Source organism: Salmo salar, chromosome ssa03 (genome assembly GCF_905237065.1).
Source record: "Salmo salar chromosome ssa03, Ssal_v3.1, whole genome shotgun sequence".
Classification (NCBI taxonomy): Eukaryota; Metazoa; Chordata; class Actinopteri; order Salmoniformes; family Salmonidae; genus Salmo; species Salmo salar.
The window spans coordinates 5,599,715-5,614,714 of NC_059444.1; the positions used below are offsets into that span (position 1 = coordinate 5,599,715).

The 15,000-nt window shown below is 41.7% G+C and overlaps 1 protein-coding gene across 3 annotated transcripts in view; it reads right to left on the bottom strand.

Annotated features, from left to right (window-relative positions):
* Positions 1-15,000, bottom strand: part of LOC106596771 (receptor-type tyrosine-protein phosphatase mu) — a 548,750-nt gene that overhangs the window by 443,939 nt on the left and 89,811 nt on the right. For all 3 annotated transcript variants that reach the window (XM_045714448.1, XM_045714447.1, XM_045714446.1), the window contains exon 2: positions 10,343-10,465. In XM_045714448.1, coding sequence (XP_045570404.1) covers positions 10,343-10,465 — 123 coding nt within the window. The remainder of the gene's footprint in view (positions 1-10,342; positions 10,466-15,000) is intronic.

Consider the following 15,000-nt stretch of genomic DNA (forward strand, 5'->3'; position numbering starts at 1 on the left):
CATACTGACCATCAACACGGGGGCCCCTCAGGGGTGTGTGCTTAGTCCCCTCCTGTACTCCCTGTTCACCTACAACTGAGTGACCGTGCACGATTCCAACATTACTTGGGCCAAGCTTCCTGCCATCCAGGACCTCTATACCAGGCGGTGTCAGAGGAAGGCCTTCAAAATTGCCAGAGACTCCAGCCACCCTTGTCATAGACTGTTCTCTCTGCTACCACACGACAAGCGGTACCAGTGGACCAAGTCTGGAACCAACAGGACCCTGAACAGCTTCTAACCCCCAAGCCATAAGACTGATAAATAGATAGTTAACAGTAGAACCACTATAGACCATTTTTTTTCTAACCCCCAAGCCATATCTCTGCTGAACAAGACTGCTGAATAGTTAATCAAATGGCTACCTGGACTACATGCTTTGACACTTTTTTCACTAACTCCCTTGCACTGACTCTACCCACCCACACAAACATACTTCCACTGACACTCCAATACACACAAACACACATATACACACACACACACACACACACACAAACACACACACACTACATATGCCCAGACACACATGAATGCTGACGCCACACACACTCACACTTTACCCCTACCTACAGTATACTGCTGTTACTGTCTATTATCTATCCTGTTGCCTAGTCACTTTACCCCTACCTACAGTATACTGCTGTTACTGTCTATTATCTATCCTGTTGCCTAGTCACTTTACCCCTACCTACAGTATACTGCTGTTACTGTCTATTATCTATCCTGTTGCCTAGTCACTTTACCCCTACCTACAGTATACTGCTGTTACTGTCTATTATCTATCCTGTTGTCTAGTCACTGTACCCCTACCTACAGTATACTGCTGCTACTGTCTAATATCTATCCTTTATCCCTACCTACAGTATACTGCTGTTACTGTCTGTTATCTATCCTTTACCCTTACCAACAGTATACTGCTGCTACTGTCTATTATCTATCCTTTATCCCTACCTACAGTATACTGCTGTTACTGTCTATTATCTATCCTGTTGTCTAGTCACTTTACCCCTACCTACAGTATACTGCTGTTACTGTCTGTTATCTATCCTTTACCCCTACCTACAGTATACTGCTGCTACTGTCTAATATCTATCCTTTATCCCTACCTACAGTATACTGCTGTTACTGGCTATTATCTATCCTTTACCCCTACCTACAGTATACTGCTGCTACTGTCTATTATCTATCCTTTATCCCTACCTACAGTATACTGCTGTTACTGTCTATTATCTATCCTTTACCCCTACCTACAGTATACTGCTGTTACTGTCTATTATCTATCCTTTATCCCTACCTACAGTATACTGCTGTTACTGGCTATTATCTATCCTTTACCCCTACCTACAGTATACTGCTGATACTGTCTATTATCTATCCTTTACCTCTACCTACAGTATACTGCTGCTACTGTCTATTATCTATCCTTTACCCTTACCTACAGTATACTGCTGTTACTGTCTATTATCTATCCTTTATCCCTACCTACAGTATACTGCTGTTACTGTCTATTATCTATCCTTTATCCCTACCTACAGTATACTGCTGTTACTGGCTATTATCTATCCTTTACCCCTAGCTACCTCAATTACCGCGTACCCTGCACATCGACTCGGTACTGGTAATCAGGAGGTCATAGGATGTATTCTGTTAAAATGTATGGGCGTTAACAGTTGCCACTGGAATATGGGCTTCTCCTGTTACTGAGATGCGCTCCAGTTTACATTCCAGACTATTCTTATCGCAATTTGAAACATTTAAATAATCAGAATAATAAGTTTCATCATGGCCACAAATTTCCTTGGAATTATGAGAATATTGGAATCCTGGTGTAGCTGAGAGAGAGCCGTAGTAGGCTAAACGCCAATTTATGCTTGATCTGTAAAAATGTGGTCAGAGGCATGCAGAGGCCAAACTGAGCTCCATACCGCACCGGCGTACGCCTCTCAAATTTTGTAACAATGTGGAGGGCTTGGTCTAGCTCCTGACTGACGTGATTGGTTGACGGTAGGTGAGGGCGGGAGGTCCTGTATAAACGCAAACTCACTTCCTCGACAACTCCATTCACATCAGATCTGGGCTGCTCCACGAAGCGCAAAAAAGTATGAATGCGCTGACTTCTGCAGAGGCCATATCGCCATGCTGCACGGCCAATGCAGACGTCAGATTGACCATGTAAGCGCCTTTAAAAGGTGCGCAGACACACACAGCACAGCAAGCCCGAAACCAGCCCGGCCTGGATCAATTCACAGAATTTGAGGCCCGGCGTTGAGTTCCATCCAGTTCGGGCTGAGAATGAGAACTCTAGCGTCTGCAGGGCGATGGTGTTGGTGGTGATGATATCGCCTCATTTGAGCGATCAATGCAACATTAAAGAGACGGATCATTGAGGCAGACGCAGAACGCAAATGAATGACAGGGAAAGCATTTTTTTATGAAATTCAATGTGCGAGAAGGGTTAATAGGATCGAGGGCTTGATGGGAAAGAAATCATTGTTTAATTAAAATAGATTTGAGGTATTTTTTTTACATTAAATTCACTGCCACCGCCGTCATTGTCATCAAAGCTTTTGTCTCAATTCCCATTGTTGTCACACAAGGGATGAAGATGGGGGTTTTGATGTGGTGGAATAGCCAATACCAATACCAAAAACCAATAGAGATTAAATAGTATTACACATTTAAAACAACATCCAATATCTCTGTCTTTCAATGGTTTAAGTGTTCAAAAGGTAAATTATATTATTCTATTGTTATGGGTCCCATTTTCATAGTGTTGTTTTGAGGGAACTTTTTGCATGTGTAAGTTCCTTCATTATAATATACTGTACACAAAATAAGGAAAATTATATACAGTGTTTTTTTCTTTGAGGTATACGGAGTATTTTAGGTATACGGGGTATTTGAGGTAAAGTATGTGGGGTATTTGAGGTATAGTATATGGGGTATTTGAGGTATAGTATATGGGGTATTTGAGGTATAGTATGTGGGGTATTTGAGGTATATGGGGTATTTGAGGTATAGTATGTGGGGTATTTGAGGTATATGGGGTATTTGAGGTATAGTATGTGGGGTATTTGAGGTATAGTATATGGGGTATTTGAGGTATATAGGGTATTTGAGGTATAGTTATGGGGTATTTGAGGTATAGTATGTGGGGTATTTGAGGTATATTAGGTATTTGAGGTATAGTAAATGGGGTATTTGAGGTAAAGTATGTGGGGTATTTGAGGTATATAGGGTATTTGAGGTATAGTTATGGGGTATTTGAGGTATATAAGGTATTTGAGGTATAGTATATGGGGTATTTGAAGTTCAGTATATGGGATATTTGAGGTACAGTATATTGTGTATTTGAGGTATATGTTGTATTTAAGGTACATGGGGTATTTGAGGTAGAGTATATGGGATATTTGAAGTATATGGCATATTTAAGGAAATGTGGAGTATTTGAGGTATATGGGGTATTTGAGTTATAGTATATGGGGTATTTGAGGTACAGTATATGGTGTATTTGAGGTATATGTTGTATTTAAGGTACATGGGGTTTTGAGGTAGAGTATATGGGATATTTGAATTATATGGCATATTTAAGGAAATGTGGAGTATTTTAGGTATATGGGGTATTTGAGTTATAGTATATGGGGTATTTGAGGTACAGAATATGGGCTACTTGAGGTATAGTGTATTTTAGGTATATGGGGTATTTGAGGTATATGGGGTATTTGAGGTAAACTTAGCAAAAAAAGAAAAGTCCTCTCACTGTCAACTGCGTTTATTTTCAGCAAACTTAACATGTAAATATTTGTATGAACTTAACAATATTCAACAACTGAGACAAACTGAACAAGTTCCTCAGACATGTGACTAACAGAAACGGAATAATGTGTCCCTGAACAAAGGGGGGGTCATAATAAATTGTACCAGTCATTATCTGGTGTGGCCACCAGCTGCATTATGTACTGCAGTGCATCTCCTCCTCATGGACGGCACCAGATTTGCCAGTTCTTGCTGTGAGATGTTATCCCACTCTTCCATCAAGGCACCTGCAAGTTCCCGGACATTTCTGGGTGGAATGGCCATAGCCCTCACCCTCCGATCCAACAGGTCCCAGACGTGCTCAATGGGATTGAGATCCGGGCTCTTCGCTGGTCATGGCAGAACACTGACATTTCTGTCTTGCAGGAAATCACACACAGAACGAGCAGTATGGCTGGTGGCATTGCCATGCTGGAGGGTCATGTCAGGATGAGCCTGCAGGAAGGGTACCACATGAGGGAGGAGGAAGTCTTCCCTGCATAGCGTTGAGATTCCCTGCAATTACAACAAGCTCAGTCCGATGATTCTGTGACACACCGCCCCAGACCATGACGGACCCTCCACCTCCAAATCGATCCCGGTCCAGAGTACAGGTCTCGGTGAAACGTTCATGCCTTCGACGATAAACGCAAATCCGACCATCACCCCTGGTGAGAGAAAACTGAGACTCGTCAGAGAAGAGCACTTTTTACCAGTCCTGTCTGGTCCAGCGACGGTGGGTTTGTGCCCATAGGCGACGTTGTTGATGTCTGGTGAGGACCTGCCTTACAACAGGCCTACAAGCCCTCAGTCCAAGTCTCTCTCAGCCTACTGCGGACAGTCTGAGCACTGATGTAGGGATTGTGCGTTCCTGGTGTAACTCAGGCAGTTGTTGTTGCCATCCTGTACCTGTCCCGCAGGTGTGATGTTCGGATGTACCGATCCTGTGCAGGTGTTGTTACACGTGGTCTGCCACTGCAAGGATGATCAGCTGTCCGTCCTGTCTCCCTATAGCGCTGTCTTAGGTGTCTCACAGTACGGACATTGCAATGTATTGCCCTGGCCACATCTGCAGTCCTCATGCCTCCTTGTAGCATGCCTAAGGCACGTTCACGCAGATGAGCAGGGACCCTGTGCATCTTTCTTTTGATGTTTTTCAGAGTCAGTAGAAAGGCCTCTTTAGTGTCCTAAGTTATCATAACTGTGACCTTAATTGCCTACCGTCTGTAAGCTGTTAGTGTCTTGACAACCATTCCACAGGTGCATGTTCATTAATTGTTTATGGTTTATTGAACAAGCATGGGAATCAGTGTTTAAACCCTTTACAATGAAGATATGTGAAGTTATTTGGACTTTTACGAATTCTCTTTGAAAGACAGGGTCCTGAAAAAGGGATGTTTCTTTTTTTGCTGAGTTTATATGGGGAATTTGAGGTATATGGGGTATTCACTATATATTTTACCTCTTGGGGATGTCATTCGAAAACATAATGTTAACTTTCGCTGCTATGCGGATGACACACAGCTGTACATTTCAATGAAACATGGTGAAGCCCCAAAATTGCCCTCGCTGGAAGCCTGTATTTCAGACATAAGGAAGTGGAAGGCTGCAAACTTTCTACTTTTAAACTCGGACAAAACAGAGATTCTGTTCTAGGTCCCAAGAAACAAAGAGATCTTCTGTTGAATCTGAAAATTAATCTTGATGGTTGTACAGTCGTCTCAAATAAAACTGTGAAGGACCTCGGCGTTACTCTGGACCCTGATCTCTCTTTTGACGAACATATCAAGACTGTTTCAAGGACAGCCTTTTCCATTTACGTAACATTGCAGAAATCGGAAAATGTCTGTCCAAAAATGATGCAGAAAAATTAATCCATGCTTTTGTTACTTCTTTTGTTACTTCTAGGTTAGACTACTGCAATGCTCTACTTTCTGGCTACCTGGATAAAGCACTAAATAAACTTCAGTTAGTGCTAAATAGGGCTGCTAGAATCCTGACTAGAACCCAAAAATGTGATCATATTACTCCAGTGCTAGCCTCCCTACACTGGCTTCCTGTTAAGGCAAGGGCTGATTTCAAGGTTTTACTGCTAACCTACAAAGCATTACATGGGCTTGCTCCTACCTATCTTTCCGATTTGGTCCTGCCGTACATACCTACACGTACGCTACGGTCACAAGACGCAGGCCTCCTAATTGTCCCTAGAATTTCTAAGCAAACAGCTGGAGGCAGGGCTTTCTCATATAGAGCTCCATTTTTATGGAATGGTCTGCCTACCCATGTGAGAGACGCAGACTCGGTCTCAACCTTTAAGTCTTTATTGAAGACTCATCTCTTCAGTAGGTCCTATGATTGAGTGTAGTCTGGCCCAGGAGTGTGAAGGTGAACGGAAAGGCACTGGAGCAACGAACCACCCTTGCTGTCTCTGCCTGGCCGGTTCCCCTCTCTCCACTGGGATTCTCTGCCTCTAACCCTATTACAGGGGCTGAGTCACTGGCTTACTGGTGCTCTTCCATGCCGTCCTTAGGAGGGGTGCGTCACTTGAGTGGGTTGAGTCACTGACGTGGTCTTCCTGTCTGGGTTGGCGCCCCCCCTTGGGTTGTGCCGTGGCGGAGATCTTTTGGGCTATACTCGGCCTTGTCTCAGGATGGTAAGTTGGTGGTTGAAGATATCTCTCTAGTGGTGTGGGGGCTGTGCTTTGGCAAAGTGGGTGGGGTTATATCCTGCCTGTTTGGACCTGTCCGGAGTATCATCGGATGGGGCCACAGTGTCTCCCGACCCCTCCTGTCTCAGCCTCCAGTATTTATGCTGCAGTAGTTTATGTGTCGGGGGGCTAGGGTCAGTCTGTTATATCTGGAGTATTTCTCCTGTCTTATCCGGTGTCGTGTGTGAATTTAAGTATGCTCTCTCTAATTCTGTCTTTCTCTCTTTCTTTCTCTCTCTCGGAGGACCTGAGCCCTAGGACCATGCCTCAGGACTACCTGGCCTGATGACTCCATGTTGTCCCCAGTCCACCTGGCCATGCTGCTGCTCAAGTTTCAACTGTTCTGCCTGCGGCTATGGAACCCTGACCTGTTCACTGTGATTACTATTATTTGACCATGCTGGTTATTTATGAACATTTGAACATCTTGGCCATGTTCTGTTATAATCTCCACCTGGCACAGCCAGAAGAGGACTGGCCACCCCTCATAGTCTGGTTCCTCTCTAGGTTTCTTCATAGGTTTTGGCCTTTCTAGGGAGTTTTTCCTAGCCACTGTGCTTCTATACCTGCATTGCTTGCTGTTTGGGGTTTTAGGCTGGGTTTCTGTACAGCACTTTGATATATCAGCTGATGTAAGAAGGGCTATATAAATACATTTGATTTGATTTGGAATTTGATTTGATATTTGAGGTATATGGCATATTTGAGGTATATGGGGTATTTATGGTATAATATATTGGGTATTTGCGATATATGGGGTATTTTAGGTACAGTATATGGTGTATTTGAGGTATATGGGCTATTTAAGCTATATGGGGCATTTGAGGTATATGGGGTATATAAAGTATATGGGGTATTTGATGTATAGTATATCAGGTATTTGAGGCATATGGCGTATTTGAGGTATATGGGGTATTTAAGGTATAGTATATGGGGTATTTAAGGTATAGTATATGGGGTGTTGAGGTATATGGGGGTATTTAAGATATATTGGGTATTTGAGGCATATGGCGTATTTGAGGTATATGGGGTATTTAAGGTATACTATATGGGGTATTTGAGTTATATGAGGCATATGAGGTATTTGAGGTAAAGTGCATGGGCTATATGAGGTAAAGTATGTGGGGTATTTGATGTATAGTATATTGGGTGTTTGAGGTATATGGGGAATTTGAGGTAGAGTATATTGGGTATTTGAGGTATATGGGGTATTTAAGGTATAGTATATGGGGTATTTAAGGTATAGTATATGGGGTGTTGAGGTATATGGGGGTATTTAAGGTATATTGGGTATTTGAGGCATATGGCGTATTTAAGGTATATGGGGTATTTAAGGTATACTATATGGGGTATTTGAGTTATATGAGGCATATGAGGTATTTGAGGTAAAGTGCATGGGCTATATGAGGTAAAGTATGTGGGGTATTTGATGTATAGTATATTGGGTGTTTGAGGTATATGGGGAATTTGAGGTAGAGTATATTGGGTATTTGAGGTATATGGGGTATTTGAGGTATAGTATATGTGGTATCTGAGGTATATGGGGTATTTGAGGTATAGTATATGGAGTATTTGATGTATATTATATGGAGTATTTGAGGTATAGTACATGGAGTATTTAGGGTATAGTATGTGGGGTATTTGAGGTATATGGGGTATTTGAGGTATAGTATATGGAGTATTTTAGGTATAGTATATGGAGTATTTGAGGTATAGTATATGAGGTATTTGAGGTATAGTATATGGAGTATTTGAGGTATATGGGGTATTTAAATTACATGGGGTTTTTGAGGTGTAGTATATTGGGTATTTGAGCTATATGGCATATTTGGGGTAAATGGGGTATTTGAGGTATATGAGGTATTTAAGGTATATGGAGTATTTGAGGTACAGTATTTGGAATATTTGAGGTATTTGAGGTATAGTATATGTGGTATTTGAGGTATATGGGGTATTTGAGGTATAGTATATGGAGTATTTGATGTATATTATATGGAGTGTTTGAGGTATAGTACATGGAGTATTTAGGGTATATGGGGTATTTAAAGTGCATGGGGTTTTTGAGGTGTAGTATATCGGGTATTTGAGCTATATGGGGTATTTGAGGAATATGGGGTATTTGAGGTATATGGGGTATTTAAGGTATATGGGGTATTTAAGGTATATGGGGTATTTAAGGTACAACATATGGGGTATTTGAGGTATATGGGGTATTTAAGGTATAATATATGAGGTATTTAAGGTATATGGGGTATTTAAGGGATATCGGGTATTTAAGGGATATGGTGTATTTAAGGTATAAGGGGTATTTGAGGCTTATGGGGTATTTAAAGTATAAGGTGTATTTAAAGTGTATGGGTTATTTGAGGTATACTATATGGGGTATTTGAGGTATAGTATGTGGGGTATTTAAAATCTTACACCCTTTTCTATATATAGCTTCTCATTTACAGATGATAGACAAATCATTGAAAATAAATGGGGGGTTTTCAATCATTGAATAAAAATGTCACTTTAATCTGAAATGACCCCAACCCATCCTTACTCCATGAAGCTCTCCCACTTCCTATCCCACTAGTCTGAATGTGTAACCATGGTGACAGCATTCCCACTTCCTATCCCACTAGTCTGAATGTGTAACCACGGTGACAGCATTCCCACTTCCTATCCCACTAGTCTGAATGTGTAACCATGGTGACAGCATTCCCACTTCCTATCCCACTAGTCTGAATGTGTAACCACGGTGACAGCATTTCCACTTCCTATCCCACTAGTCTGAATGTGTAACCATGGTGACAGCATTCCCACTTCCTATCCCACTAGTCTGAATGTGTAACCATGGTGACAGCATTCCCACTTCCTATCCCACTAGTCTGAATGTGTAACCATGGTGACAGCATTCCCACTTCCTATCCCACTAGTCTGAATGTGTAACCATGGTGACAGCATTCCCACTTCCTATCCCACTAGTCTGAATGTGTAACCACGGTGACAGCATTTCCACTTCCTATCCCACTCGTCTGAATGTGTAACCATGGTGACAGCATTCTCACTTCCTATCCCACTAGTCTGAATGTGTAACCATGGTGACAGCATTCCCACTTCCTATCCCACTAGTCTGAATGTGTAACCACGGTGACAGCATTCCCACTTCCTATCCCACTCGTCTGAATGTGTAACCACGGTGACAGCATTTCCACTTCCTATCCCACTCGTCTGAATGTGTAACCATGGTGACAGCATTCTCACTTCCTATCCCACTAGTCTGAATGTGTAACCATGGTGACAGCATTCCCACTTCCTATCCCACTAGTCTGAATGTGGAACCATGGTGACAGCATTCCCACTTCCTATCCCACTAGTCTGAATGTGGAACCATGGTGACAGCATTCCCACTTCCTATCCCACTAGTCTGAATGTGGAACCATGGTGACAGCTGGTGTGTATAAGGTCCTTTCTTGTTTATACCAAAACATTGGTATAAAATCCATGAGATATTGTAGAGCATCCATTTAATCTGATGGAGTTAATTCCCAAATTTAGGGATTTGGAGTTTTGGATTTGGAGTTTTGGATTTGGAGTTTTGGATTGGGTTTTGGATTTGGAGTTTTGGATTTGGAGTTTTGGATTTGGAGTTTTGGATTGGGTTTTGTATTTGCAAACTACCCTCTTTTCTATCAGTGTCATCGAGCTGTCTTACCTTTGAGCATCCAAACAAACAACTATTTTACTGTATGTTATTGTAGCCAGTTCTTACCTATGGACATTTTACTGTACGGTAGTATGACCAGTTCTTACCTGTTGGCATCCATGGGTCTGCTGTAGGCTTCTCTCTGGTGTTAGCCTGTTCCCAATCTAGATCGTCCTCTCTCCCCTGGCTGTACCCGCAGGCTGCAAACGGCTTGACAAAGTCACAATCACCTGTTACAAAAGACAGAAGAGAATCATTCACAATTCATCTTGTTTGTGCAACTATTCCATTTACTCCACACCATAATGAAATGAAAACAATAAATTACATTCATAACATTCATTATCCTCCCCCCCCCGTCTCTATTTATAATGCAATATGGCCTCTGATGCTGAGATGCTGAGACAGGTTGAAGTGAGACACAGTGAGGGATTAGAACAGCCGTCGATGCACAACACACATTAGCCACATTAGCCAACATGGCAGTCCAATTTCACTATGACAAGTATGAAATGTCCTGACTCCATCATCGTTCGGAGGTTGTCTCTGTGCCAAACGGCACCCTAAATTCCCTATTTAGCGCACTACTTTTGACCAGAGCTCTATGTGTAGTGCACTAACTAGGGAATAGGGTGCAGTTTAGAACACAACAATAGTGTTCCAAACTGCACCATCTAACACACATTGATTTATTTTTTCCTCTAACAGCAGTTAGTGCTGCAGCAGCAATACAGTCTATGGGACTTAACTGTTCTGCTGTTCACCTGTCTTTCATTTACACACACACACACACACACACACACACACACACACACACACACACACACACACACACACACACACACACACACACACACACACACACACACAGACGTATGCACACACACACAGAGAGAGAAAAGTAAGCACATGCACACACACATACACACACACACAGACACGCACGCACGCACACGCACACACACACACACACACACACACACACACACACACACACACACACACACACACACACACACACACACACACACACACACACACACACACAGACCACTGTAATCCGTTCTACTGCCTCTACTCTGAAGCTGACAGTGAGGAATCATTAGGAGGTGTGTGTGTGTGTGTGTGTGTTCAGCTCTGCCTGTTGGTGTGCGATCGATTAATACACACTCCTTTAATCCTCCCACCTATAAGGCCATTCAACACAATTTTAAAGGTTCCTCCCACCTATAAGGCCATACAACACAATGTTAAAGGTTCCTCCCACCTATAAGGCCATACAACACAATGTTAGGTCCTGATCTGGCTACGCTGTATGGCTGTGGGCTACACTAGTTCATTTAGCAGAAAAGATTTGCTTAGAATTTCATGGCATTATTTTATAGTATGATGATGAACACAATTGAACAAAACTGGATTAAAATTATAGTTTCTCCAAATGATTTGACGAAGTGCGCACATGTGGCTATTCTGTGTTGAGCAGTTAACAAAGAAATAGGTACCCCTTTATGCTTAGTTTAGAGTTATTAACGTTTTGCTGTATGATTCGATTTTTAATACATTCTAAGGCTGCATGATTCGACTCTAATGACGACGTGAAAAAAGTTGCATGAAAGGTATGAGCTCTGCTTTGTTTTTTGGGGGGTTTTTGTGCAGGCTGTACACACTTCATCAGTCTCTCATTCACAATTTCCCTTTGTGTGGCCGTAATTCCCTTTAAAAAAAATCCATGCCTTTTTTTGCGGCCAGTGGCTGTTGTGGCCTTGGGCTGAATATAATAATTGTAATTCCCTTCCTCCTGCGTGCTTCGTGCCCCGAAGCACCTCTCACTCACATAGCTCTCCGTCACGTGATCGGGTCTTTCTCACAGGCTACAAGTGAAGACAAACACATCGGGGATGTAACCGTGCATGTCCTTATCCAATTCCGAGGTGCATATTGAAGATATTGGAAGAACTGTCCACATTTACTTTTCGTCAGCCAATAAGATGAGTAGGCCTAACGAACAGCAAAAGCACTAGCCTACGTCAGTCTTCTATCCCACATAGTACAAAAGTTGACCTATTCAGTGCGAGAAATAAATATTCCAAACATAGCCTGGGACAGTTGGGGGATGTGATAGATTAATACTACCACTAGCATCAAATTTTTTTTTTTAAATGCAATATGGCTGACACAACAGATCAGAACATTTAGCTTAAAATGTTGGTAAACTATTAGGCTATTTCTTTACATTATAAGCACAGCAATGCGCACATGGCAGTTCCATTAGCGGGAAAACACCATTATCAAAAGTGACCGCTGTCCCCCATAGTACAAAGGTTGACCTATTATATTCTGTTTGCTAAATAAATTATCCAAACATAGTCTGGAACAGTTGTGGGATGGGATAGATCCCAAATTAATACAACCACAAGCATCAACAAAAACTTTTTTTTTTTTTTAAAGCAATTAAGCTGAACTCAACAGATCAGAACGTTTAAAATGTTGATAAACTGTTGCGCCTTGATCACACCAATAGCGTTGTTGTGTAAAAAAGTACGCAGCATCAGTTGGAACTATGTCGATAGTTCAACATTCACCTTCTGCTACCATTTCTGTCAAGCCGTCTACGCATACAGTTTGATCGCATACATTCGATACATCCAATGTGTGCACCAGACAGAACGCACTGCAACAAGGCAAACGCAGTGTTCCATGTAAAGCCTCCAAAAACAATCATCAAGTTTACAGACGGCACAACAATAGTTGGCCTGATTACCAACAATGACCAGACAGACCACAGGGAGGTGGTGAGGGCCCTGGTGGAGTGGTGCCAAGAAAATAACCTCTCACTCAATGTCGACAAAACAGAGGAGATGATCGTGGACTTCAGGAAAGAGCAGAGGGAGCACGCCTCTATCCACATCGACGGGACCGCAGTTGAGAAGGTGGAAAGCTTCAAGTTCCTCAGGGTACACATCACTGAAAATCTGAAATGGTCCAACCACACAGACAGTGTGGTGAAGAAGGCGCAGGGATCCTCCTCTTTTTAATAGAGGCCATCATTCTGTTTTCTCCTGCAATTGCATAGCCTATAGCAATGTTGCGCAACATGAGCTCATGAGCTCTCATGAAGTGTTTGGTTAGATTTTCCATTACATTTACATTGATGTCAGAGTGATTAGAGGGACAATAGAGAGCCGAGTACCAGGCAGTTAGCAAGTTTAGTAGGCTACTAATGACCAGCAGCAGCATCAGAGCTTGGAGAAGCCTAATTACCTTGACTAAACTGTCATCACGTGGAATTTGACTGCCTTCATGACTCGTGACTGCCCGTGTGGTGGTCATACGATCACCGTAAAAGACCTAGTCATACCTATGTTTGTTGATCTTGTCAACAAAAAAAGTTATTAAAGTGGTTGGCAATATCAAAGGGTTTGTTATGAACAAGCCATCTGCCTCAATGAAAGATGGAGTCGAGTTTGCTTTCTTGCCTAGAATTTTATAAAAAATACTACAGAGCTTCTTACTATAATTCTTTAAATCATTTATCTTTACTCCAGAGTATAGTTTCTTCTTCTTTTTGTTTAGTTTAGTTACATGATTTCTCAATTTACTGTATGTTTGCCAGTCTGATGTGTTGTCAGACTTATTTTCTATTCCCTTTGCCTCATCCCTCTCAGCCATACAATTTTTAAATTCATAATCTATACATGGGGATTTGGCAGTTCTAACAGTCAGTTTTTTGATGGGCGCTTGCCTATCAGTAATTGGAAGCAGCCGTTTCATAAATGCTTCAAGTGCAGCATCAGATTGTTCCTCATTACACACATCAGACTAACAAATATTTTTCACATCTTCAACATAGGAATCACTACAAAACCTCTTGTATCATTGTTTATACACAATTTTAGGTCCAATCTTTGGAACTTTGTTTATTCTAGATATGGCTATTATATTATCGTCATTACATCCGATGGGTGTGATTACTGATTTAGAGCAGATTTCTTCAACATTAGTAAAGATGTGATCAATACACGTGGATGATTTAGCTCCTGTTCTGTTTGTAAATACCCTGGTAGATTGACTAATGACTTGAACCAGATTGCATGCACTGGTTACAGCTTGGAGCTTCTTTTTTGAGTGGGCAGCTTGATGACAACCAGTCAATATTTAGGTCACCCAGAAAATATACATTATCCAACATTTCAAACATATAGTCCAAATACTGACTTTTAGCACTTGGTGGTCTATAGCAACTTTCTACGCGTATAGGCTTTAGGTGAGGCAGATGAACCTGTAGCCATATTGCTTCCACATCATCTGACATTAGATCCTCTCTCAGCCTAACAGGAATATGACTCAGGACATACATGGCAACACCTCCACCATTTGCATTTCTATCTTTCCTGTATATTATATAACCATGTATAGCTACCACATCATCATCAAATAAATGATCTAAGTATGTTTCAGAGATGGGACAGAATATGAATGTTTTCTGATGTTAATAAGCTGTCCATTTCATGAACCTTGTTTCTCAGGCTACATATGTTATTATGAGCAAATTTTTTGTCCTTTTCTGGGTTGCTAGTCTGTTTTTAGTTCTATTCTGAGAGGCTGACCCGAGGTAGACATGTCCGTGACATTTACATTTGATTCATTGGTACTGAGTGAGCTGCCAAACAGTTTCAGAACAAACAGTGGAATTCAATTCTTTGTGCATTTGATTATTTCTGACAATACCCTCGGAGATAACAGTTAAAGGAACATAGATCAGGTT